General features: G+C 49.5%; 1 protein-coding gene across 1 annotated transcript; it reads right to left on the bottom strand.

Moving 5' to 3' along the window:
- Positions 1–3,806: 3,806 nt before the first annotated feature.
- SLC41A1 (solute carrier family 41 (magnesium transporter), member 1) lies at positions 3,807–27,665 on the bottom strand. Its single transcript, XM_011957719.1, has 11 exons — positions 27,278–27,665; positions 24,543–25,560; positions 15,801–15,908; positions 14,608–14,679; positions 13,806–13,950; positions 13,516–13,662; positions 12,751–12,898; positions 11,772–11,851; positions 10,192–10,326; positions 9,719–9,867; positions 3,807–6,416 (listed from the first exon to the last, which is right to left on the bottom strand). Exons 2-11 carry the CDS (start codon positions 24,912–24,914, stop codon positions 6,231–6,233), a joined length of 1,542 nt encoding a protein of 513 aa, XP_011813109.1. The 5' UTR covers positions 24,915–25,560; positions 27,278–27,665; the 3' UTR covers positions 3,807–6,230.

The raw sequence follows: 27,665 nt of genomic DNA, 5'->3' as shown, positions 1-27,665 counted from the left end.
TCTATTAGGATTCCTGACTTTCCAGGTACTTTCTGATCATCTGCCTTCCCATGTGGCTGGCTTCCAGGAGTGAATGTGCTAGTCAGGCTGATGTGTCTGTCCAGTCCACTGACCAATTGGCATCTGGTCTTATGCATGGGCCTCTGGGGCTGTGTGGGTCTGTCAGCCTTCCTGAGTGGGGTAATGTCTGAATGGGACTCGGTTTCTGAGCCTCTGAGGTTGAGGCTGGGCTCAGGGTCACAGGTGGCTTAGCTTAGCTGGGTCATAGCCAGTGGAAACCTAGCTGTGAAACGGGCTGGTCCTCCTCACTGCTCAGCGTTGTCCAGCTTCAGCTGCACCTATGTCACAGATGGATAAAACCCAGCATTGGCTGGGCGTGGTGGCTCACACCTGTAATCCCAACACTTTGGGAGGCCGAGGCAGGTGGATCGCCTGAGGTCGGGAGTTCGAGACCAACGTGACCAACATGGAGAAACCCTGTCTCTACTAAAAATACGAAAAAATTAGCCAGGCATGGTGGCACATGCCTGTAATCCCAGCTGCTCAGGAGGCTGAGGCAGGAGAATCGCTTGAACTTGGAAGGTGGAGGTTGCGGTAAGCTGAGATCACGCCATTGCACTCCAGCCTGGGTGACAGAGCAAGACTCCATCTCAAAAAAAACAAAAACAAAAACAAAAATACCCATAAAAAAACCCAGCATCACTCCAGAGCTATCTACTTCTTCATTCACCAGTTCCTTCATATTATCACTACCACTAATTCAACCTACATTTTATCATCATCATCATAAAAACTTCTGTTTATCGAATATTCTGTGTGCCTAGCAACCCCACAGAAATGGCATTATTGTTCCATTTTTGGGGACCAAAAGAGGCTAATTAATTAATATTTGAATATAATAAAAAATATTTATGTTCAAAACAAGGACTAATTATGACTGTATATCATATAAATATGACTGAATAGGACATAACATTTAAACTTATTTGGACATGTTTTTCATTTAACTTAAAAAAATCACCAATGACTAGATAATATTAGTCATTCATACTTAACTAAATGTAAATATGGCCGTAAAGTCTTTGAAATTATGTTTAAACATTCTTTTTTGGTTGGCCAAGCTGTCTTCACTTTTCTGCAATTTCTTTTTTTTTGAGTTATTGAGATTTTTGTTTTTTTGAAACGAGAGTCTCACCAAATTGCCCAGGTTGGACTTGAACTCCTGAGCTCAACTGATCCAACTGCCTCAGCCTCCTGGGTAGCTGGGACTATAGACTCATACCACCATGCCTGGCTCTAGAATTTGTTTTTTTTTGTTTTTAATCATTCAAGCTGGACATTTTCATGGGTGCTATATTAAAATATTTCATTTTTAGATAATGTAATAAAAATACAGTACAGTAAACAGCATTATAGTATGCATTATTCGGTTTCTGAAGTTTAGCTAAAGGAGACAACTAAGTTCAGGAGACTGTCAGCTGACTGACCTCTGAGTTGGTAGTGTTGCCTGTAATTATGTTACAAAAATACCATCAGAGATAGGCTGGCGCCTGGGAGGCATGACTTTAAATGTCCATTGGAAGATACTATTTCAGTAAAAAATTAACATTTTGCAGTCATGTATAGTGTCTCATATGCAAAACTGAGGTAACAGGCACCCATTTTTCTGATCGTTTTAGCGATGTTTTATGTTCCTTATAAAGGGGCACCATGGCCAGTCATTTCATCTGGCTCCAGGCATAGAAGGCAGGCACTGGGCTAAGAAACCTGGGTGTGAATATATGATCTTGGGCAAGACCTTTAACTTTTCTCTGAGCCTCAGTTTTTCTCTTGTAAAATTGCAATAATATCTATCTCATAGCGTTATTAGAGATAATATTGTTACAAATGAGTCTATCATTTAAAAGTATATATATAGTATACTATACAGTGAAACACTATATAAATAATAATTAACAAGCAATTATCCTCTTTCCATTAACCTTTAATAGCCTTATTAGCATTGCTTTGAAGAGTTAGTACTGGAGCACAGGCTGTGATAAAAGGCAGATTTTTGAGACTGCCAAATGTTCTACACCCAGTATCTGCTCAATACTTTTGTGACATATCCCACGGGGGCATGTCCTGGGTGGGCAGTGGTTCCTGGCACAGGCTTTGTAGTCCGAGACCTCAGTGGGGCTGTGCTCTGACTCTGCCTTTCTGTATCTGCCATCTCAGAAAAACTGCTTTGTCACAAATACGTGCGTCTCATAAGGTTGTGCTATCAACATCCGCGCTCCCAACTCCAGTCATACAGAGCTATTTGCAGTTCCCAAAGGCATCAGGCTCACTTCCTTGCTCAGCTCCTTGTTCCCTCTGCAGGACGGCTCTTTCTCCTATTTTCTGCTAGGCTAACTCCTATTCCTCTCAGCTTCCTCCAAGATGTCCCCCACTCCCAAGACTTGATCAGGTGCCCTTTTCATTGGCCCGCTCCCTTATCCACCCTGAATTTATCCCATGGCCAGCGTACTGACAAGACCTAGTCATTGGCCTTCATCCCTCCCCCACTGTAGTGTTGATTAGGATTTTTGGTTTACCACATACAGGGCACGGAGCTTAGTGCTTTATGCTTATTATCTCACTGAGGTCTCATAACTATCCTATGAAATAAGTATTAGTACTGATGAGGAAACTGAAGCTCAGAGAGGGTGAATGATTTGCCTAGGGTTATACAAATACGGGCAGAAGAGCTGGGATTTGAACCCAGGCCCATCTGACTCCAAACCCTTTGCAGTCAGTCAATTTTAAGTTTCTAAGGGCTTACAAGGTGCACGGTGAAGGCACACAGGAAATACTCAATAATAGCTGTCATTATTTTGACCCAGATTGTAAGTCTCTGTAGGGAGAGAATCTTAACCCATAAATGCTTGGACCCATAGCACAATCCCCCAACAGAGGCTGAGTTAACACGCTGAGACCAGAATACAACCTCCTTGAGAGCAAGGACCCTGCATCTAGCGTCTCGAGTGTGTCCCCGTGCACCAATTTCTCAATAAATGACTTTTTTTTTTTGAGGCGGAGTTTTGCACTTGTCACCCAGGCTGGAGTGCAATGGCATGATCTCGGCTCACTGCAACCTCCACCTCCTGGGTTCAAGCGATTCTCCTGCCTCAGCCTCCCAAGTAGCTGGGATTACAGGTGCCCACCACCATGACCAGCTGATTTTTGTATTTTTAGTAGAGATGGGGTTTCACCATGTTGGCCAGGGTGGCTGTGAACTCCTGATCTCAGGTGGATCCACCCCTCAGCCTCCCAAAGTGCTGGGATTACAGGCATGAGACACAGTGTCTGGCAATGCTGTGTTTTCTATCACACAATCTCTGCATTTTAGAGATATTTATTTATTTATTTATTTTTTGAGATGGAGTCTTGCTCTGTCGCCAGGCTGGAGTGCAGTGGCATGATCTTGGCTCACTGCAACCTCCACCTCCCGGGCTCAAGCGGTTCTCCTGCCTCAGCCTCCTGGGTAGCTGGGACTACAGGTACCTGCCACCATGCTTGGCTAATTTTTGTATTTTTAGTAGAGCTGTAGTTTCATTATGTTGGCCAGGACGGTCTGGATCTCTTGAGCTTGTGATCCACCCGCCTCGGCCTCCCAAAGTACTGGGATTACAAGTGTGAGCCACTGCACCCGGCCGAGATGTTTCATTTCTTGTCACACTTTGGCCCCTTTCTACTCCTACGTGAGGAGAGGGTAAAGCCTATAGAGGGGCCGAAGACAACAGCTGAAGCTGCTTTTTGATGAGATGTACAGGAAACACCAACCATCTAAATAAACGTCCTCTTTATTTTACCAAATATAATTTATCAGTTAAGTTGACATTTGTCAATTCAGTTATAGTAACTATAAATAATTCTCTTAAGACACAGTTCTGTAACTTTTTAAGGATACGAGAGTAAACCAATATTGCTCCTTGCAGCCAGGCCAAAAATACATGCAGTTGGTACAATCGGGGAAAATAAATGAATCTTCCATGAAAGTCACCTTCATTTTCTTTCCCTCTCACCCTCCAGTCCTCCTCTGCTCACACACTCAGGGCCTGGGGCATGCCTATCCGTCTGCTTTTTAAGCAAAGGAGGTCACTCCAGAATCTTCTGGGACTACCTGGCCAAATTCCAGAGATGAGGAAGGGGCGAGTGACTGGGGCAGGGGTGGCTGGAGATCACAGGGACACAGCCTGAGGGGCAGAGGAGCTGGTTTCGGTGCCTGTACAAGAAGAATCTGTGTGCAAGTGTTTTTTGAGGTGGAGGAAAAGACGAAAAAAGTCCAGAGGGAGGAGGAAAAACAAGCTCAGGCTGGTGTTAATGAACTCTGTTGGATACAACTCCAACTAGATAACCTCTAAAATTCCTTCCAATTCTACGGTTCTATGATTCCAGAAGGAGGCCTGGAGGTCTGGGTAGAAATGGAGGGAGAGAAAATATGGTCTCTGGAGGTCTAGGGCAAGTTCCTGGGATAAAGTGTGGTGTTGGTAGAAACAGGATCATTGCCTAAGCCTTCCCTTGGAGGTGGGCCCTTTAGGCTACAGATGGAAGGTTTCTGTGGAAGTTTCTGAGAGAGAGGTTAGAAAAAGCCTACATCCAAATCCCCAGATCTGTACACGTGTAACTGCAGATGGAGGCTCCAGTTTTCTCCCAATTTTGTGCTAGGCAGAGAAAAGTAGAAACGACCAGTTGATGTTCACCCTGCTGGTTCTAAATCCTCTTTTGGGTGCTTGGTGAGGAGAGATGGAGGGAAGGGAATGTGAGGAAGGGTCGTTTAGGGAAATCAACACTGGTTGAGCAATAGGGCTGGTGGCTCTAGCTGTGGTCAGCATTGCACAGAGTTGGGGTCTAGTAAGGAGAAAGAGGCAGAAGAATCTGGCTTGAAGTAGATGCAAATACTTACAACGAGGAAACTTTCTCTGCCAGATTGAAAGGGGCACATGGCCTTTGTAACCTGGAGAATGAGGTGAGGTTAGAGCTGTGTTTCCCTTACCACTGGCTTGTCAGTGCCTGGTACAGTACCTAACACATAGTAGGCACTCAATAAATACTGCTCAAAGAATGTTTCAGACCATGCTTGCCTGCAGGAGAGCTCATCTTGCAGAGGCTGCATATTTGCTGAATGAGCGAATGAACGATTGGTGAATGTTTGTGGGCAGAAGCCAAGAAAGAGGAAAACTGACCTCTATGGCGTGACAGAATGAGTAATTTTAGGAAGTGACAGGGTCCAAGGTGATCAAGTGATTATGTTCTCAGGAGAAACGGCAGCAATGAGACACCCGTGGTTGTTCTCAACCTCCAAACCATTCTCCACATACCCATGACCTATCCCTAATCTCAAAACCCAACCTGGCAAGCTCTGGGGAAGGTAGTGCTTAGAGACAATTTGAGATGATGGTTGAAGAGAGACAAAGAATCAGTCCTCTGGGCCCAGGGAGAATGTGGATTTTGGGGAACCTATAGGTGGACATGGGTCAACAGAGAGAAGAGTCCACTGTTCCATTTTTTCCTGAATATGACAATCAACTGGAAATGATCAGAGGGAGGGGTTGTTGATGTTGATCAGGCAAATGAACAAGAGGCATGTGCACACATTGAAAAGTCAGTCCACCTTACTCTTTCTGAGTGGGAGGGCTTAGGTCCAGAGGGCAAGAGAATAGAACTGGGATCACAGGGGCCTGGAGCAGCTGTCTCCTGTCCAGAGCTTTGAAGTTGGTCCACTTCTACAAAAGTATGTCTGTGTTTGGGAGTGTTACTTATTCTTCTGTCCCTCTGTTCAACCAAAACCAAAAATAAAACAAAACAGATAAAAAGAAAACAAAACCAAAACCCGGAGCCCACTCACAAAGGGTTTCTCATTAGGGCCAAGACAGGTTGCTAAAGCCAAACCCCATGTCCCCAGATTCCAGACAAAACTCCCTTGCCCCAGTCCACATCACCTGGAGGCACCCACCATGAAATTGCACTTGGTGATTGTCTCAAAAACCTACTTGTACTGCTTATCTCAGGCCGTCTGTCTTTCCTGGATTCTTGCTATACAAACTTGGCTCAATGTATAAAAATTCCCATTGAAAATAATGAGAATTTGGTATCAAAGTGAAGTCCTAGAAAGAGGTGGGAGTGTAGGGTGGAGTAGGGACAGGGGAACAAAAGAAAAATTTCAAATAGAAAGTGCAGAGGGATGGGGAAAAGGTTGAGTGACCAAGCTAGTCCCCGACATCCGTGTCTCGGTCCCCTATGAGCCAGAGGACATGGAAGCTGAGTGCTAGGAGCCCAGTGCCAAGCAGGTCCCCCAGAGCAGTCAAGTATGGGATGGAGAAGTTGTCCGGGTCCAGGCCCCGGCCCCACATCCAGTGCACCATCCAGTCTGCGATGTACAGGAGAATCAGCACCTGGGGAGACAAAAAGGGCCCAGCCTATAGCCATCCCCTCTCTCCAGGGGGAGCCAGAGGCCACTCGATCAGACCCATTTAGTGCCTCACAAGGGTTGGCTGGCCACAGTCCTTACTTTTTATCTTCCTCTCTCCACTCCAGCAACCTCTCTGTGTTCCTCCACCCAACAATTACCACCTTGAGCAGACAACAGGCACAATGAGAGTTCTTTAGAAAGGAAGATGCTGCTCCGCCCCAGGGTCACCCACATCAGCGTTATCTTCTGCTCCCAAGTTTACCAAACAAGGAGCTTCCTGACCTAGATCCTATTTGTTGCAGGAACTCAGCCCTCTTGCCTCTAACTCTGGGTCACCTTATTCTGGGGTCACTCCAATTCCTGCCATGTTGGCCTTTCCAGGAGCCTGGCACAGGGCTGGCTGTTGGAGTCAGCTTTTCCTAAAGGGATGCCTTCTCTGGGCAGAGTGGTATAAGGACAGTGTTTGAAGCTGCTGCTGGCAGTTGTCTAAGTAACAGATGATCATCCCAAGCTGGCTTCCTCCTGACCTGGCTTCCTCCTGACCCTTTTCATTCTGTTGTTGTGGCTTTCCATTCCATTTCCTTTCCATTCTTTGGGCTCAAAGAATGCAAGTTTATTTTAACATTAGCCCTAATAAAGGTGAATTGTGAATAAGTCACCTCAATGTTAATATAAAGCAGACAATGCATACCAATTCAAAACACATTTGACATGATCTGCGGCTTTGATTTGTATCTGTGCTCTTGCTTACCTTCTATTCATACAGATAATTAAGAATGACTCAGACCAGAATCTTGCTAGTGGGCCCAGGACCAGCAGCATCAACAACAGCTGGGCGCTTGTTAGAAATGCAGAATCTCTGGACCTCCTGAGTCAGAGTCCGCATTTAACAAGATTCACACGTGCTTTTAAGTTGGCGATGCCCTTGATCTAGAATACCATGGTGGGGCAGGCCTGAATCTCCTAGAATCTGCACAGTGCCTGACATTTGGGCTCCCTAAATGACTGCATCTGCGTGAAAATGAAACAGTTTCTGATGGTTAAGCTCCAGTACAGTCAGTCGTCTGGGAGGTTTTACCCTTGACTAGACTGTGTAAATACTGTGGTATGAAAATTCTGCCCTAAGGAATCCAGATGCGGGAACCACAGCCCTTAAGGGATCCGGAAGCCAGAAGTGATACCTATCTTTAGGCAATCTTGGTTGCTCTCCTGTCCTCTCTCTTTTTTTAAAATTTTAGGCTCTGCCTGAGAGAATCCTGCCCTCTCTCCAAGGAAGCCAGAAGTGACTCTTCACATTCTCGCCTGCCCTGCACACAGCTGTCTTGTGATACCACGGCCTTGGCTCCCCTGCCCTCCGTAACTTCACACCCTTTCCAGCAGCTGCAGAAGGGTCCCAAATAAAGAGCATGGCCAGGAGGCCTTTGGGACGTGCCCTAGGAAGGGAATGGTAGCAGCTGTCCTCACATTCCAGCCTCGTGAACAGGCCCCAGGACACACCGCTGGGAGGAGGTGGCAAAGGGATCAATAAGAGCCTTTACAGGGGATCTAATGTCACGCTCTGGCCCTCCACAGATCTAGAGAGGAGAGCAGAGGCAAGAGTGTCTCCCAGGGTATTCATCATGGGTGATGGCACCGAGGCTCATCCTTTCCAATCCAGGCCAAGAGATGAGCTGAAAACCTCCACTATAGACCCTTGGCATATCCACCCCCACCTTCCCACCATGTGCTGCACTGGAACCCAGTAGCAACGGAATGCCACGGCTTGGCTAACTGCTGCAGGGCAACAGCATATGGCTGATTCTCAGCCCCGCCCCTGCCAAGATGTCCAAACACAACCTTTCTAAAGCTGGGGGTGAGGGGGCTGGAGGGACAGGTGTTAATCAATACACTGGCGAAATAAAATTATGGTCTGTGTATCATAGAATATGATGGAGCTGTAAGAAAATCAGGGTGTTGTTCTCTTTATGTACTGATATGCAATGATCTCAAAGATAAGTGAAAAATGCAGGGTGCAGACAGTGTGTACAGTATACCACATGTGTGTAAAAAAGAGGAGGGAAATAAGAAAACTATATGTTTACTTTTATAAATATAGAATAGGTTTGAAGGACACACAAGAAAGGGATAATACTGATGGTTTGTGAAGGAGAAAAACAGATGGCTGTGAAGAAGAGGACAGAAAAGAAGACTTTTCACTGAGGTTTCACTATGAACCTTAAAACATTTTTGAACTATGTGACTGTTCAAAAATCGAATTTATAAAAATTTAAAAGGTAATAATAAGGGTGGACCTAGCTGTAAAGGGATAGCATAAGGGAGCCTTGTGGTGATGAAACAGTTTTCTGTGTTTTGGTTATAGTGGTGGCCACACAAATCTCCACTTGTGATAAAAACTGCATAGAACACACACACACACACACACACACACACACATACACACACACACACACGAGTGCATGTAAAACTGGTGCGATCTGAATAAGCACTGTGGATCATATCAATGCTAATTTCCTGATTTTGATACTGTCCTAAAGTTACTCAAAATGTTATTTTCCCATGGAGAGAAACTGGGTAATGGTATATGGGATTTCTGAACCTTTGTTTGAGAACTTCTTACACATCTGTAATGATTTCAAAATAAAAAGCTTTTACAATGTAATAATACAAGAAGGGAGAAAGTGTCATGGTATCATGGAATGGCAACTGTCATGGTATCATGGAATGGCAATTGTCATGGTATCATGGAATGGCAATTGTCACGGTATCATGGAATGGCAACTGTCATGGTATCATGGAATGGCAACTGTCATGGTATCATGGAATGGCAAGGCTAGACAGGATCCGACAGATTATCTAGTACAGTGGTTTTGATAGTTTTTCAAGCTATGGGACCCTTTATGCAAATGAATTTCTCGAAAAAGACCAGCATGCAAAACAGAGCCACGTGGAACTCTGTGGCCAGTCGGAGTAGCATGCAAATCGCACATGATCAGCATCCTACAACCACCTGCATGAAAACTACCACCCCCCGGTCCATTCCTCTCAATTTACAAAGGTATCGCTGAGGATCAGAGAACTAAAAGAACAGGGTCAAAATCACACAGCATGTTGGTGACTCTACTGGAACTACCATCTGCTCTCCTGCACCTTTGTCCGGTGTTTATCAGCTGCCCCGACACAGAGAAAGAGGAGGTTGATTGTCTAAGAGGCCAAGTCTGGCCTCCTCTCCCACCCCTGCAGGGCATCCTCGTTCCTTTCCATGCCCCTGCTCTTGCCACTTTGTACCTGGAGCAGTGCAGCTGTCATATAGAAGATGATGAAGATGAGTGTGAGGGTGGTGTGCCCGCCCTGCATACAGCTGATGGTGTAGAGGAACACCAGGTGTCCTGGGACCACGAGGAGGAAGAGGACCCGGGCTGAGCGAGAATTCACATCTGGAATTGGGGAAAAGGGGGTGTAAAGAGGAGGGGAGGAGAAGACCTGGCCCCAGAAGGTCTTTCAAAGTCAGGAGGAATTGCACCATACCCCAGGGCAACAGACAGATGAATATCTCTACTTCTCCATCCTGTAGTCTCCAACCCCTAGGGTGCTCTAGGAAAAGACAGCCCTCCTGCCTGGGCTCTGCCCTTCAGAACAGCTGGCACAGCCCAGCAGAGAAGGAGAACCTGTGGATCTGGGCCCCAGCTGTCTCTTAAGTGAAGCTCATCAACAGTAGGCCCACTCCCCCCAGGGATGGGAGCCTGGGAATCTGCCGTTACCAGGGCTGAAGAAGGTGGTACAAGGACTGGGACAGCGGCGAGGAGCTTGCTCAGAGTTCTCTCCTGGCATTCCATTCATGTGCAGGAAGGTGGAGATGCGGCTGGCCTGCACTGCCACCAGATTGCCCCCAACACCTGCAGAGACAGATACGGGCTTAGACACAGATAGGGGTAAGGGGAAGGAGTGGGAACAAAATGATCTTCTCATTCTTTGTCTTTAATCTATAGAGGCACTGACTGTCCTCTGTCTTAATTTAGGGTCTATATGGGCATCACCCATTCACCAGTCCCCAAAAGAAGAGTAAGACACTAAGAAGGCAGACAAAGATCCCTGCTTCCAGGGCATCTTCCAGCCTCCCTCATCTTCCCCTCTAAGGAGATGCAGCAGTTCCATGTTCCCCTGGCAAAGCTGTGACAGTGCTGGAAAGGATATGTGCAGATCTGCAGACTCAAGAGAGCCTGACTTCTCCACCAGTGCAGCATGGGCACCTGCCTTCCTACACAGCTGAGGGGATGAAGCCCTGCCTTGCCTCACCCCCTCTCCAATGCTCTGAACAGACCCAGGCACCCTATGGTCATATGCTGGCTCTGGTAACCAGTTTCAAGGATCAGGTTTGAGCTCCAAACTCTGGAAACTGATATCTCCGCCAGGACCTGTGCTGATTTCTCTGTTGCCCTCACATCCCAACCTGGTCCCTGCTCTTCTCGGTCTTGCTCTGAGCTCTGGGAGACTGGTCTCCATGGACTGCATCACCCAGTCTCCCTTGCTGGCTGCTTCCACTGTGTTTGTTCAGTGGGAGGCAACAGCAGGCGACCAGAGGGCAGGTAGAGAGAGAGATCAGGTATTTCTTTCCCAATCCTTCCCTGCTTTTCAGCATTTGCTTCCCCACGTTGGGGGCAAAGACAGAGTTTTCACTGGGCTCCTGGAATGCTGTTCCCTCCTACTATGGTTTGAATATAGTTTGTCCCCTTCAAAACTCATGTTGAAGCTTGGTCCCCAAATGTGGTGGTGGGAGGTGGTGCCTTTAAGACTGAATAGGTTATTAAGATGGATTAATGTCTTTCTTGGGAAAAGTATAGTTCCTATGAGAGTGGGTTGTCATAAAGCAAGGTTTGCTTCTCTTGTTTTGCCCATTTTGCACATGCTCAGCTTTCCTTCTGTTTCTCCATTTGGATGTTTGTATGCAGCATGAGGCCCTCACTAGAAGCAGCTGCCCAATCTTGAACTTCCCAGCTTCCAGAACTGGAAGCTAAATAAACCTCTTTTCTTTATAAACTAGCCAGTTTCAAGTATTGTGTTCTAGCAACAGATAATGGACTAAGATACTCCCCTTGACCCTTTAGGACTAGAGGCTTCCCATTGCTGCTAATCTCTGGGTGCCTCAACATCCCTTATCTGTCCTTTTACTCTGCTCCCACCTCTGTAAGCAGTCCCTTCATTAAGGTCTTGAAACATCTGAGCGAGATTCTCTTGTCTACTGGAACCCTGACTGATACAGAAACCAACCCCTTAAGTCCTCTTCTCCTGTCCCTTTCCTTTCCCCAGCCCTGCCCTCCGACAGCTGATGCCCAGACCTCACCATTAATCACAGGCGTGAAGACAGCCATTCCCGCAAAGTTGGGGTCTGAGACAGTCTTGTCCAAGATGAGGCCTCCCACACTACAGAGACATAAAGACAAAATGATGCAAAGACCACTGAAGGGTTCTGCCTTAGTCTCTGGGATGAGAGGTCCAGGCCCACCTATCATTGGAGATGAAGGGAAGCACTGTGGCTCTCAGGAGTTCCTCATCGTCCAGTCCTTGCCTCCCTTGACAGGATTAGGTGCTGCTCATAACATTCTGACTGGACAGTGACTCCAGAACAAGCTGGTGGTACTGGGTCAGGCAACCACCTCCTGTACCTGCCCTCTAAGTTGGCTGGAGGAGCAGCCTGCAGGACTATCTGCCGCTGAGGACCTCTGTTGTTCTGCCCACTCAGCATTTACTTCCCTTTCTGGTGATAGCACTGGGCTCCTCCTCAGGGAACCACCTCTCTCAAGCTCAGTGACTGTGGCTCAGGTGACAATGCCTCAATGATGGCTAGGCTCCAGGTCCATCCAATCAGAGGATCGCAGCCCAGAAGCCATGCTGACTGGTCTGGAGATAATCATGTCACCAGATGAGAAGCAGTGGAACTCTATACTGGGACTTTGTGGCATTGTTGGGAGAAAGAATCTCTCTTCCCACTGGAATTGGTAGGAATAAGAAAAGCATAAACCTGGGCTGCAGGCCATGACAGAGAAGAGCAGAGTGGAGAGTCACAGAGTACTGGGGCCCTGATCTTAGGTATGTCCCTGAATTCAGCTGTGCCTTTTTGGTTCTCCAGGCCAATACATTCTGCCTTGGAATGAAACCCAGTTCAGATGGTTTCTGTCATTTTCAACAGAAGGACATGTGACTGATACACTAATGAACACATTTCTAGGGTCTGACCCCCACCCCCTCTCTCCAGGGTTTAAAAAGAAGTCTGTGGCAGGGTGGGAGTGGGGTAGGAGTGGATACTCAGGGCTCCAGCCTACCTGCTGATGGCCATGGCAATGATAACAGGCTCCCAGCCTGAGTACAACACCTCCCTCGTGGCTGGGCTTCGTCGGGCCAGCACCACCCAGACAGGCAGCAGGGCCACAAAGAAAGCACATACCAGTGGGTAGATGTATCGCCAGTGATCTGAGAGGGCAGAGGGGAGAGGGAGATAAGCACGGTGGTTCCCTACTCCAAGTTTCTCCCTGGCTCAGTCTGAAAATGTCCCAACAGATCAATAGCAAGACTATACTAAATGTCAGTAAACACATGACCCCATTTGATCTTCACTGGCAGCTCAGGAGGTAGGTGGTACCAGCCTTTTTCATTTTATGGATGAGGAAACCAAGGTAGAGAGCTAGCCAGGCACTGAACCAATTAGGGACAGAGACCAGAGGACAGAGACTCTCAGTCTCTTGATTGGATCCCAGAAATCACCATCTCCCACCCGTTTCTTCATTTTGCAAGCAGATCCCAGCCTCTGGTTCCTTTCCTTTACTCTTTCCACCTCATCCCTCCAAGAGAAGTAAGAATATGCATGACCAAACAGGAATATACTTCTGACACTTTTCCCCTGACCCTGATGCCTGCTTGAATTTGAGATCAGTACTTAGCTTCACGTCTCTAAGATCAGGAATTATTACAACCTGTGTTCAAACCAAATAGTTTAAGAACACAGAAGAAACTCTTGCACATTTCCAAACTACTATCTCTCTCAATCCCACCCAGGACTCCACCCGAGCCACCAACTCTTGGTGGCTCACTCAGTTCCAGGTAGAGTCCCCAGCTGATGCCTGAGAGCAGCGCCAAGGTGATGAGGTCACCCAGGCTGGCAGCAATGGGTGTGGCCACGTTGTCTGGGTTGATCCCAATCTTGCGAGAGCCGATGATGACTCCAATCATGATCATACCTGGTGAGGAAGAGGGAGGAGGGGCAGGCAGGGTGAGAAGAGATAAAGGAGTCTCAACAAACAAAAAGACAGAGTGGGGTGCCAGGTGCAGCCAACACCTCTGGGGTGGCACTCCTTACTCCTCTACGCCCTCCCTTCCTTACCCAGTACCAGGGAGGCAATGAAGGCTGTGGCCACGCTGCTAGCACAGAGCAGGAAGGCGTGCGGAATACTGAAGTGGCCATCAGGGATCCAGCCAAAGACGACAGCTGCAATGGACGCCAGGAAGCCCACCACCGTGGCCTGCACCTGGGGACAGGAGTGGTAACTTGGAAAGCCCTGAGAGCAGTGGGCTTCCTAAGCTGAGGCCATGAGCATCTGGGCAGACCTCTTCCTGGCTGGCAGTAGCCCCAGGAGGCAGGCTGGACTGCACTGTCCACTCCTCCCAGGCTGGAAGGATGTCTTTATTTATTTAGGTTCATACCAGACACTAGTACTGGGCAGTGCACTCTGCAGGAGCCCAGAACATGTTATTGGTTGAAGGAGTGTGCCTCTGGGGATGGGAGTGAGGTTCAACAGAGTCGGAGCCTTCCACCCAGAGTCAAGACCTGGGCCTCAAGGGGGAAGGCTCCCAGTCTGAACCCGTGTGGTCTCATGGGGAGATGGAACAGCAGTGGCACAGGACATCTCGGCACTCCTGAGTCTGCTCACATTGCCAGGATCTGCTGGGACTCAAAGGCACCTGTACCACCAGAAACTGAGAACTGGAATGGGTGATGCTGGGCTCTCCTCATCTTGGGTGTTTTCTTGGGTAACCTAGTTACCTCCTAGAGCTACTCTGGAGGAAGCCAGCTCAGTGGGATACTGGAGATTTACTCAGGAGCCTGCTGGGGCTGACCTAAGCCTTTCAGAGATTCCTGACTAAGGGGAGGCTTAGCCCACCCTCTCTGGTCCTTGCCTTCTTACCTGGATGAGGGCCATGTTCCCAGTGATCATCCGCCAGAGCTCCTTGGGTGTGTCCATGTGTCCGATGTTGGCCTGGGAGAGGGAGGGCAAGGAGCTGGAGCTCCAGGCTGGAAAAGGCCTGAAGTTCCATCCATTAGGCTCCTGCCTAGATCATGAGGCAGTACATGTGGCCTAAGACTCTGAGAGCAGGACCTGACAGTCCTGGAAAGGTGAAGCAGGATCAGAGAAACTGAGGTGAGAGGGAAGGAGCTAAAACTGAGCTCCTGCAGCTGGGTGGGGGATGGGAGGGGGGGTCCCCTAGGCAGTTGCCTCTCTTCCTCTCAGGACACCAGCTGAGCAGAGGCAAATTCCATTCTTTGCCCTGCTTATCTGGGCAGCCCATTGCTGCATGGGTCAGAATAACCCAGGCCCTGACTCTGAAGCCAGTCTGCTATCCCAAGGAAAGAAAGGTCAGCTGCTGGTGCAGGACTGAGGCTCCAAGAGTATTCGGGAAGGAGAGAGGAGCATGGGCCAGAAGTTGGGTAGGGCAAGTCAGGGTGGGTTAAGTTGGATGCCACTTCTCTCTGTCACCTTCTCTAGACTCTTGGCTGTGCAGGGACATCCCAGGCCCCCTGAGTTTTATCATCTCCCACCTCCAACCCAGGGCCCTGTATCAATTCAGGCCTGGAATGTCATGGCTCAAGACTGCGGGAGGTAGGAGTGACGAGCAGTTCCTCTCTGTCTGTTCCCTTAAAGAAGAGCAAGCTGCCATGGGTAAAGGGAATGGTAGGGCTGGGGGACTGGGGGTGCTGGGAGGGCCTGGCTCTGCTCCTGCCCAGCTGCAAAGCAGGGCTGGAGATCAGAGGAGGCCCCCATCTGTGCGGGTGGAGGAACCAGCATGATGCCTGCCTGTCAAAGCTGCACAAACAGTCACGAGGTGGTTGAGAGGTAGGGGGTGGGGCAGGAGTCCAGGGGCGGCTGGGACATCCAGAAACCAAGCCTGGGAACCACTTTGGGCAGGGAGCCCCTGCCCAGGAGCAGGACACCCAGCCTGGGATCTCCCTACACCTGCCCAGCCAGGCCCTCCCTTCCCACCCCAGTCCCACACTCCAGGCCTGGGTAGTGGAGAAGGGCCCATAGCCCTCTCCCAGTCTCTGGCTCGGTGCTGCCCAGAGTCCTCTCTGTGCCCCGCTCCTCCCAGCCAGGACACTCACTGCAGTGGAAAGCCTTGATGCCAGGGTCATTTCCAGGTTCCCTTTGAGCCCCAGTAGCGCAGGCACTAGGATGAAGACCTCTGTCACCTTCTGGAAGACTTCCCAGTGCTACAAGGTGAAAACAGAACCCAGGAATTTCAGTGCCCCAAAGGGTGGGCATTGAGGTTCAACAGGTAGTCTGAGATCAGGAGTTCGAGGAGGAAATAGAATCAGCAGGGAGTGAGCACGCTAGCCACCTTTCCTCCAAGAACCCTGGAACGAAACCAAGCTCATGGTTCTTCAAACAACACAACCCCCCTTCCTGCTACCCAGAACCAGGAAGATGGAGAGGGTCTCCGCCGGTTGGGAGACTCTCAGTCTGGCACTACCTCCTCTGTCTGCTTTCCTGGAGGTGGGTGGGGAAGGGTAATGGGGACCCACACAGCTGAGCTGCCCTGGGCTGCCTGACACCCTAGAAATCCTTTGCAATCCACCCTCAAATTGCAATCCCTGGCCCCTTTGCTTTCAATCCAGTTTCTCTGTTGTCTCAGCTGTGGAGAGTTGGGCTCCACGGGGCTGGGGCCGAGGCTGGGGAGATTAGAGAGTTTGTTTGGTTTCTATCTCCAAGGGCTTTGGGCCTCAGCCACAGCAACTCTCCTTCTGAACAGGCTCTGAATTAAGTTGTGGCCCCTAAACCTCTGAATGCTGGCCTGTAAGAGGCTTTTTATTCCTCTGTGCACTGCCTTACCCCACATACCTTCCTCAGTCTCTCAGTTAGGAGAAGCAAGTGTACTCCTGTAGGAAGCGCCCTGGACTGAGAGTCAGGAGACCTGAGTTCTAGTCCCAAGACCATCAATCCTGGCTCTCCTACCAATGTCTTTGGTTAACATCTATTAAGGACTGATTATGTGCTAGGCTAAGTGATCTCCATGTATTTCTCTTTTAATCATCTTAACAACCCAATAAGGTAGGGGCTATTTTATTCTTATTTTGTGAATGAGGAAACTGGGGTCCAGAGTGTATTCTACTAGTTAGTGCTAAGAAGATTGCAGGAGCCGGGACTGGCTATTTGAAAGCTACTTTACTTGCAACTGAAACTGAGGACTTGCAAAAAAGGTTAGGATTGTGTCTCCCTTCCTGGCCCTAACCGGGTAGGTGGTTTCCTTTATTTGTTTTAAGAATGGAAAGCCTCCAGGTTTGGAGAGGGAGGAGGAGGCAGGCCAGGCGGATATATATGGGTTGGTCTGGGTATCATGGCTGGGAGGCCAAGGACTATGTTGGGCAAGGGCACTGGACCGAGAGCCTTGGGTCTCCGACAGGAGACAGCAGGGACGGGCCTCCTGCTTATCTCCCCAATATGCCTCCTCACGTAGACCAGCTGGACACCTTAGACAAGTTACAAGGGCCTCAAGCTCTTGAAAAATGTTCAATTCAGGGACCAGTCAGATGGTCTCTCAAGGCATTTCCAACACCCACACTCTGTCGTGAGAGATGAGCAGTGGCCAGGTGCGGTGGCTCACGCCTGTAATCCCAGCACTTTGGGAGGCCGAGGCGGGCGGATCACCTGAGGCCAGGAGTTCGAGACTAGCCTGACCAACATGGAGAAACACCATTTCTACTAAAAATAAAAAATTAGCTGGGCGTGGTGGCACATGCCTGTAGTCCCAGCTACTCGGGAGGCTGAGACAGGAGAATTGCTTGAACCCAAGAGGTGGAAGTTGCAGTGAGCCAAGATCACACCACTGCACTCCAGCCTGGGCAACAAAAGTGAAACTCTACCTCAAAAATAAAATAAAATAAAATAAAATAAAATAAAATAAAGATGAGCAATACTATAGATTAGTAAGAGATCACCTCATGCCCATTAGGAATGGTTACTATTTAAAAACCCAGAAAATAATCAGTGTTAGCAATATGTAGAGATTGGGTTGGGTGTAGTGGCTCATGCCTGTAATCCCAGCACCTTGGGAGGCCAAGGCGAGTGGATCACTTGAGGTCAGGAGTTGGAGACCAGCCTGGCAAACATGGTGAAACCCTGTTTCTACTAAAAATACAAAAATTAGCCGAGAGTGGTGCGCACACCTATAATCCCAGCTACTGGAAAGGCTGAGGCAGGAGAATCGCTTGAACCTGGGAGGCAGAGGTTGCAGTGAGCCTAGACTGTGCCACTGCACTCCAGCCTGGGTGACAGAGCAAGACTCTGTCTCAAGAGAAAAAAAAAGCATGTGGAGATTGGAACCCTTGTGCACTCTTGGTGGGACTATAAAATGGTGCAACTGCTATGAAAAACAATATGGTGGTTCCTCAAAAAATTAAAAATAAAACTACCACATGATTCAGCAATCCTACTTCTGGATATTTATCCAAAAGAATAGAAAGCAAGGTCTTGAAGATATACTAGTGCGCCCATGTTCATTGTAGCACTATATGCAATATATGCAATAACCAAGAGGTGGAAGCAACCCAAATGTCCATCAGGGAATGAACGGATAAACAAAATATGCAAAGTGTGGTACACACATACCATGGAATATTTCTCAGCCTTAAAAAGGAAGGAAATCCTGTCATATGCCATAACATGGATGAACCTTGAGGACATTACTCTAGTCATAAAAAACTCTGTATGATTCCACTTATCTGAGGTATCCAAAGTATTCAACTTCTTTTTTTTGAGACACAGTCTCACTCTGTGGCCCAGGCTGGAGTGCAACGGCGTAATCATGGCTTCAGGCTCCAGCCATCCTCCCATCTCAGTCTCTTGGGTAGCTGGGACTACAGGTATGCACCACCACACCTGGCTAATTTTTATATTTTTTGTAGAGACAGGGGTTTCACTATATTGCCCAGGCTAGTCTCGAACTCCTGGGCTCAAAGGATTCTCTCTCCTAGACCTCCAAAGTGTTGGGACTACAGGTATGAGGCACCGTGCCCAGCCTAAGTAGTCAAATTCATAGAGGCAGAAAGAAGAATGGTGGAAACAAGCAGCTGGGGTAGCAGGGAAAAGAGTGAGTGTTTAATAGGTACAGAGCTTCAGCTGGGGAAAATGAGAAGTTCTGGAGATCTGTTGTACAACGAGGTGAATACACTTAGTACTATTGAACAGCACACTTAAAAAGGGTTAAGACGGTAAATTTTATGTTACATATTTTTTTACCACAATAACCAAAAAGTAAGGCTATCAGAGGGGGTGGGGCTAGGGCTTGAGACCAGGAGAGGCTGGGTACTGGGTGGCCCTATAAGGCAAGAACCTCTCTTTTCTTGTCAGAGCGCTCTCTGTGTGGATGGGGTGGGAGGCCTCACAAGACCCTGGGGAAGGGCTCATTTCAATGGGGCTGGAGCATACGCTTGCCTGCGCTCCTGATCTGGCCAAGACCTGGGACTCTCCTTAGGGAAGCCCCACCATAAGGACTAACAATGGGGAGGAGACAGCCCCCCATCTGAACAACAGTTACTGGGCTTCCAGGCAGTCACAGGATGAGCCAGCCCCCTCCAAACACTGAAGGGAGGTAAATCCCTTCCCACCTTCAGACCCCCGAGAGTGAAGGCAGCCCCAGTGAGCCCCATCTGCCCTGGAGCAACTTGGGGACTGTTACTCTTGAACACGGCTGGTACATACCACTGAGGCTCCAGCTCCCTGCAGTCCGGCCTTGCTCTGCTTTGCCTCCTGCTTCCTCCCAAACCAGCTCCAGAGAGGGGAAAAATCCCCCTCTTCTCCCCTTCCTTGTGGGCTTTCAAAGCTCCTCTCAGAGCACAGCCTCAGATCTCATCTTCACTCCAAAACACCGGCTCCACCCTGCTGCCAAGTTGCCAGCTCCATGAAAATCTCACTTCTGCAGGTAGGTATATTTTTTAATGTATATGTACTTGTAGAAAGAAAAAACCCAGAAGACGACTCCACATGTATGCAAGCAATGTTTTCTGAGCGGTTTGTAACTAATATTGCTTGCTTTTATTATTATTTAACAAAAAATGTATAAAGTTCAGCTAAGTTCCTCTGGTTGCTACCATAAGCACCCCCAAATCTCTCCACCTCCCAGCACAATGCACCCTCTCTTTATAGCTACAGGAGGACCTACAAAGTACGGAGTTTTAGGAGCATGGGATGAGAGACAGACAGGCGAGAGGGAGCAGTCACAGTAAGAGCCCCTGTGCACAAGTCTTCCCGACTCTTACAGAATATAGCCTGGAACCTCACACTACCTGACCCTGGGCCAGCAAAGCCCCAAGTTGGCACTTGGGTCAGAGAAGCCAATTCCTACACACATACTTTCTTCACGCACAAACCCTCTCAAAGCTGCAGCTCAGGCAGAAAGCCTCTGACACATGAGCACGCATAGGACTCTGGGAAGAGATGCTGGAGGCTGGAGATGTGGAACCAGCCCAGGAATCAGGGTGGCCCTGAGGTTAGGAGTAGGCAGGATGTGGCAGGGGCAGACAGTAAGCAGCTCTTCTTCCTCCTTTGGCCAAATTCAGCCCCATCCTGTTCATCCAGGCTGGGAGTATCTGCCCCTGAAGTCACACCCGTCTGCCAAGCAGCCACCCACGCCTTCCTGCTCTGACGGGGATGAAAAAGGGCACGTTCCGGGAAGTGCTGCCCTGCTTGGGGGTGAGGGGAACATCTAAATTTTAACTGCTTCTCAGAAATGCAGCCCCTCATCTCTTTCCTTCTCTAACCTTGGGGCGGGGGGCTCATGGATCCCTGGTATTCTGGAGGTGAGGGAAGAGACTGCTTCCCTCATAGCCAAAACGAATCCTGAGGCACAGCAATCCCAAGTCTCGATCCTCGGTGGTCCTGCCAGTACCTCTTCCTTGCCCTTCCAATGCGCTTCTTCCATCCCTCCCTCACCTACTCCAAGCTCATACACTGACCCCGAACTGCCTTCAAGGGTTCTGGCCTGAACCACCTCAGGAGGGTAGCAGCAGGGAAGAAAGTCAGAGCCAGGAATCTAGACATTAAGAAGACTTAAATTCCCAGATACAAGCTTTAGGCACCAGGCTGTGGGAGAATCGGCTCCTGTGGGAGAAGCTGGGCTAGAGCTGATCTTTTAGGGTAAGGACTGGGTCAGATGAGATTGCAGTAACCCCAGGCTTCACCTGTCTGAGGCTTTTCCAAGAGGCATCCTCTAGGTGTCCAGGAAAGGGCTTTAGGGTAACACCTGGATATACGGTGCAGTACAAAGCAGGAGCAAAGCAAATGGGTCCCTGACAGCAGGCAGGGGACAGAGAAGGGAAAAGCAGAAGGGGTGGTCCAAGTGAAACAGATATGAGTGTCCTGCCTAGGGATGCTGTGACCACAGGAGCAGGCCAGGCCCAGGAGGAATACTTCCTTCCCACTCTACTTCCCCAAGGCCACGCTTGCCATCCACTTTCATTGCTGTAGACTTCTGTATACATAGCAGGGTCTGCTTTGTTCGAGATCCTTAGCAGGTGAGTAGTGAGCTAAAATAAGGACCCATCTTAATCGAGCTGGGAATTAAAGTGCAGATGGGCACACTACTTCCTGCCACCCCATCCCTCACAAAGGCTGACACATAAAGGGAGTGAGACATCTGGAGCAGCCTAGGATCCAACTGGGCAGATGGGCACAAGGCTCCTGCAGTGAGGAGACTCCCATATCCCAACCCCCTTCAGAAGCCAACACCAGGCCCCACCCTGCTTCCCTTCCAGATGCTGCAGGAACTTTCAGCCATGGTTGGGAAGTTAGAGCAGATGGATGTCCATTTATTCTTTTCCTACTTTGGGCCAGCACCAGCCCCTTATTTCACTGCAGATGCTGCTGTGCACATTTACCAGAGGGCAGATAAGAGGCAGAAATGAGCCTTCTAGGAAGAGAGTGGGTTTTCTTTTTCTTTTAAATTAAAATTACAATTTAATTTTTTTTTGGCATCGCGTTGGTGAAAAAGAAAGCAAGTTTTCTATAGCAGCAAGGAAAGATGGGGGCCCTGGAGCAAGGAGACATCTGAACCATGGCCAACACGGACTCCTGCTCAGTTGCTCCAAGACACTGGGGACACTCCATAGCCAGCTTCTCCAGATGGCCCCAGGGTCTTGGGGCACTTTCAGACTCTGTCTTACTGAAGGCCATCTTAGCTTATGAAGGGGTAATATAGGTGTGAATCCTTAGAAACCGTCCTGCTCTTCCTGAATCTGAGATTGTCAGTCCCGCTTTCACTCCCGTGGATGTGGAATAAGAATCTCTCTGTGGTCCCATGTCTCGGTCCCTCTGCACTCACCCCCTCCTGCCATCTCACTGTTGCCATCTGCAGGGCCTGCTCCAGCCAGAGCTGTAGCAGGAAGACTGGGGGAGGAGGACATGGACAAACCTGCCATTGTCATCCACACCAAGTGCACCCTAGCTCTGGGGTGAGCCGAGGTGCCACACTGACAGCAGCTCCAAAGGTTCCCTACCTAGGCCGCTCAATGTCTCCAGCTCATGGGACTGGAGTGGGGGTGGGGCAACACATCAGAAGCTTTGGAATCTAAGTGTGTGGGATGGGTAGGGGTGGGGTGTGTATGTGGGGGTCCTTCCCTACCCCATCTAAGAACTTGTATTCTTGCTCACTTCAGAAGATAACTAATTAATCCAGATTCTAGTCCACCTAGTTCTTCAAGAAAAGACAAAGAAAATAGGCTCCTCCTAGAGTCTTTTTTTTTTTTTTTGAGACAGGGTTTGGCTCTGTCGCTGAGGCTGGAGTGCAGTGGTACGATCATAACTCATTGCAACTTCCAACTTCTGGGCTCAAGTGATCATTCCTACCTCAGCCTCTCAAAGTGCTGGAATTATAAGAGAATGCCAACATGTCTGACTAATTTTTTTTTTTTTTTTTGGTGGAGATAAGGTCTCACTTTGTTGCCCAGGCTGGTCTTGAACTCCTGGACCTCAGGCGATCCGCCTGCCTTGGCCTCCCAAAGTGCTGGGATTACAGGCATGAGCCACTGCGCTTGGCCCCTTCTCCAAGTTTTTAACCAACTGGTGAACCATGGCCATGGTGAAGGCCACAGGGGTTAGTGGTGTGGGCTCTAGGGTCAGATGACCAGGGACAAGTTACCTAATCCCTCTAAGCTACAGGTTCCCTACCTACAAAATGGAGATGATTATGGATCCTACCTCATGGGCCTTCAGAAGAGCCCCCCAAATGCTTCCCCACTACCATTATTATTATCCAGAAAATAAGACAACCCTCTTCAGTTCACCTCTGGATGCTGGTTCTGCACCCCTTTGTAGGTATCCAACCAGAATGCAAAAACTTCAAGAATGAGAACTGAGGCCACAGGAAAGGAATAGAAGAGGTGCAGGAAAATGTTACCCTAGTCCCTTTCTCCTCCTCCTACTGTCCCAGTCACTGCCCTAGGGGGAGGAGCAGCCACTAGGGGGAGGAACCCAAAGCTCTAGCCTGGCTTCCCACCCTCCATGTAGGATTAATCTTCAAGGTAACAGGTTTGGGGAAAGGGGAGGCAGTGCAAGGCACTTCCACATGACTTAAATATCATTCTCATGAGCAATCAAAGGTTCAGGGTTCCCCTGAAGGGCTCAAGTCAAAGTACTCTACGTGCACACACTATCAAGAACCAACCATCTTCAGTCTCCCGGGACACAGGCATGGCGAGACCTACCAGCAGGACTCTATATCACTGTGTTCTGTAGGGTTGGCTTGGCACAGGGAAGGTGACGCTAAGCTTCATGTACTTCTGGGAGATATCATAGTCAGGGAACACTGGGGGTCCCAAAAAGCAAAAGCCAGATCTCCTCCTGCCTCAGTATTAATATTTCTCTGAGTACCTAGGACAGAGGCCAGCATTCAGCAGGAATTTGATACACATTGCTGAATTACTTAGATAAACCCAGCACCTTCAAAAAGTTTGGTGTGCCACACTGTGCCTAAAAGACTTTTATCTAAAAACAAAACTTTATCTCTTGGACCTGGAGGTTCTTTATAAGTCCTGACTCACAATAAATTAACATAGCACGTCTCTGGCTCTTAGCTTCCAGGTCCCTCCGACTCTCACCCTTCATTCTACCCAATGTCCTCAAAAAGAACCCTCTTTGCCCAGGGCAGGTTCAGAATGACAGGTGAGAAGCAAAGAGGAGAGACAGTTCTGCCCAGGCCTAGTTACATTTTGTCCCCATTTACAGCAGATAATTAGTGCTTTTGGGTCTTGTTACACCAAATCTCCAAATCATGCATCAGACAGCAAGTGTCCACCCCCACCCCCCCAAGGGGATTATGCCAAGGTTACAGGAAGATAAGCAATGCAAAATGCCTTCAAGAGCCTTCCCACTTAATTTGAGACCCTCTTGGCAGCTGAACAAATTCCTGCCCAGTAGGGGGATGGAGGAGAGGCTTGAAACTGAGCTTTCTATTATGGGTATCCTTGAAACCACAAATGTAGGGGAGAAAAGGCATAAAGAGGAGACCCTTGTAAATGTCTCCTACTGAGCTGGGCTCGGCAGGAATGCTTGGGAGAAATGGCAAGCAACGACCCTGTTCCATCTGTCCTCTCTCAAGTCTGAGTTCTGGAGCCAATTCTGTTTCTATTTAGCAATACTGCCCTGACTGCCTCCCCGGGGCTACTCGGCTTCCTTGAGGCTTCTGTAGGAAGGAACTAGACCAAGAAGAAACCAAGGACATGATCCAAAGGGAAACAGTATTCTAGGAAGCAGCAGCCACTTCTGACAGGGAGGTAGAGAGGAAGTTCCAAGTTTCCCAGCAGGCAAAGGTGGCCCTGGGCTCACAGTCAAGAGCTGCCCTACTCAGGTCCTACCTGCACGATGTCCAACACCATGCCGGCAGCCACGGTCCCAAAGCCTGCCAGAAGGAATGGAAACAGCACTTGCAGCCCGATGGAAAAGGAGGTCTCCTTGAGCGGGGAGGGTGGCGCAGGGCCACGGTCTGTGCTGACGTCGTCACTTTCGTTGCTCTGGCTCCCGTTCTCCAGCAGGGCGTCCTCCTCCCGAACCCCCTTGGCGTTGGCCCGAGACTCAATCACCACCTCTACCCCAGCCCCATCAGGCCCCAGGAACTCTGAGGTCCCAGCCAAGGGCTCTCTCCCTGGGCCATCTGAAGAGCAGGGAGAGGCAGAAGGGCCAGTCCCGTTCAGTTGGTGGACGTCCTTCGGCTCTGGCTTAGAGGACATGACAGGCAGGGAGGAGGGGAAGGGAGAACTTTCCTCTCTTCTTTTTGCTTTCTCTCTCCTTCTCTAACTTGGGAAAGAACTTAGTCTTGGGGTGAACCCAGGCTTGGGCGCCGCGGGACCTCTTCCCACGGCTCTCCACTCCTACCAGGCACTGCAAAAACTGATCCACCAACAGGCAGCCCCATCAAGCACTGAAGCCGCAAGCTGGGCAGAAACAAGAAACTCCTCACCAGACAGCCACTAGGGGTGCAGATGCCTGACTCCAACCCACCAGCTCTGTGCTTGAAGAAAATGTATCTGTTCTCTTATCTTCTTTGGTTCTCAGTGGCAGGCTCCTCGGAGTAGGGGGCATCCAGAGTAGAAGAGCTCAACCAAAGTCTGGGGTGGCCTCTGAAACGGCCCCTCCTCCTTCAAAAGCAGCTTGAGTTCAAATCTTTCAGAACACAGTGCCGGCCTGGGGCTGTGGCTTCTTCCCACTGCTTTGGCTGGGCTCTGTCAGCTTCCCACAGCTCCTCAGGCTCTGCTGGTCCCAGTGCAGCGTCTGCTGTCTTTCCCTTCTCTTCCAGAAACTTCCTCTCTTCCTGGGAAGAGCTAATACCTCTTCAAATCCCTGGTCCTTAAAGTCACGAGAATCAGTGTGGAACACCTTATGTGGGAAGGAGAAAGAAAAGAAAAAGAACATTCCCTTATAGCAAAGGACAGCTCCTACTGGGAGAATTTCCCCCCAAGGCAGTTAGGAGTTCGTCATATAGTTAAAGAGTTTGCTATTTGCCTCCCTTTTTCCGCAAAAATTACTTAGTCCTGCACTGCTCCATCTGGAGGCTCAGCAGGAGTTATCCCTGCCATCCTCCCCACTAGCAACCCTCCTGGGGAATCACCACCATGGTCACCAGCAACGAGATGTGACCAGCCTGGGATTGGGAAGATGCCATGCAGGTGCCCTCTGCATTGTTTCCTCAGCAACTGGGGGTGGGTAGGTATGTCCTCAGCAAGACCCCTTCTTGAATGCCCCTCCATTATTTAAGTGGGGTTCAGTTACAAATTCAGTCACAAACTCCCTGCCACACAGCCACCCCTGTATAAAGTGACTGCTTATCATCACAAGACAGCAACAGAAAGACAGTCACACAGGGCAAAGAAACAGCGAGGAACTGATTGCTGCGTGAAGTCCCCCAGACCCCAGAACGCTCTAGCTTCTGAGAAAACAAAACAAAGCTAGGAGGACTCCCTGGGCAGTGGGGCAAGCCTGCCAGACCAAGGCCAAGAGCCAGAGGCCTACCCACTCCTGCCCTTGAGAGTCAACAGTGTTACAAAGAGCTCAGACAGCTGACTCGGATCCAGGCCTCTGTCTCTCCCCCTCTCCCCCTGCTCTTGGCCCTGTGAGCTTGTCAGATAGGACAACGGAGTTATCTCAGTTAGAAGGGACAGAGCATAAAATGATTGCTTATTATCCACGCATTTCAGTTAATTAGGCTCCTCCTGTTCCCCAGGGTTACTGAGAGTTGGATATAGTGGAATTCTTAGAAACAAAAACAAAAAAACAAAAGTAGCAATAAAAAAAAAAACCCCAAACAAAAACCAAAGCACCGTAAGCCAATATGCACTTGCTCCAAATGCATCTCTTTAGCTGTAATGGCTCCACTTCTCTTTGCCTAAAGGAATCCCCAGGCTTCCTAATTCCTCATGGACTCTCATCCTATTCCATTTCACCAGAAGAACTCTTATTCGTAAAAAATAAATTTAAAGAGAGTTCCACCAGGTTAAGAGGAACAGGTCCTTAAGTATTCCAAACACACACAATTAGTCAACTTCAGTTTAGGAAAGGCGGTATCAAACCCCAGGAACTGGCCCAGGAGAACTGTTTCCTCTATCAATTCAGTCACCCACCAGGGCTCCCTTTTTCAATCTCCTTAAACACAGTACTGTGGTTCTTTCCAACTCCCTCACCAGAGATCCAGGAGGAAACCTCTGAGTCCTAGGGCCCCTATGCCAGAAAAGTTTCTGAGTCCGCTAAAAGCTGACACCCCCGCCTCCCTCCTGTGTTCCTGGCAGGCCACTGAACCTGAGAGGGGGCTCGCAGGAGGGGAAGCCAGTCCTCCCTCACCACTCCCCTAGTAAAGAGACTTCAGACCGGCCTAAGGCCTTGGGACGAAAGAAGCAAAAGTGAACCAGGACGCCCTATCCCCTCCTCCCAGGCGGGGACAAAAAAGACCCATTTTAGTATCCCCAACCCCGAGAAGGGAGAGAAAGTAACTGGGTGGCCTCCTCGGTCTCTCCACCACTGAGATTCAGCAAATGCGCTGCGCGCCAGGACTCCCGCCCTCCACCACCCCCTCCCCGCCCCAGGACCCTACAGGACTGACCTGCCTTTCGCTTGGGAGGAAGGGGGGCGCCTGGCGAGTGGCAACGGGGCCCGTGGTCTCGGGGGGTGCAGGGTACCCCCTCTTCTCATCACTCCTCCTCGGCAGTCCTCCTTGGCCCCCGGCGTGCCCCCCCCCCACACCCCCAGCCAAGGCGAGCGTCCAGCCGCGACACCCGGCTGGCTACATTTCGCTTCTGCGTTACAGCGAGGCCGCCGCTCCGCTTCCACGCGTGGGAGGTGACCGGGGAGGGCAGGATATACCGCTTCAGGCCCGGCGGGGGGGCACCCGGACGGGGGACCGGGGAGCCGAGCTCACTCGCCCCCAATCGCTTCTTGCCCGCGGACTTGGGCCCAACTGGTTGGCTGCCGGGGGCAAACGTGATCTGGGG

Source organism: Colobus angolensis, unplaced genomic scaffold, assembly GCF_000951035.1.
Source record: "Colobus angolensis palliatus isolate OR3802 unplaced genomic scaffold, Cang.pa_1.0 Scaffold449, whole genome shotgun sequence".
NCBI classification, from domain to species: domain Eukaryota; kingdom Metazoa; phylum Chordata; class Mammalia; order Primates; family Cercopithecidae; genus Colobus; species Colobus angolensis.
The sequence above is the reverse complement of the archived record's forward strand: the minus strand, read 5'-3'. Positions and strand labels throughout refer to the sequence as shown.

Bases quoted from the DNA above. Each gene is read 5' to 3' on its own strand.
- SLC41A1 (XM_011957719.1), bottom strand. From the start codon at position 24,914: ATGTCCTCTAAGCCAGAGCCGAAGGACGTCCACCAACTGAACGGGACT. The intron at 13,663-13,805 runs GTAAGGAAGGGA...CTTCCTCACCAG, and splicing joins CATTGCCTCCCTGGTACTGG to GTATGATCATGATTGGAGTC. The intron at 6,417-9,718 runs GTACAAAGTGGC...TTGTCTCCCCAG, and splicing joins TGACAGCTGCACTGCTCCAG to GTGCTGATTCTCCTGTACAT.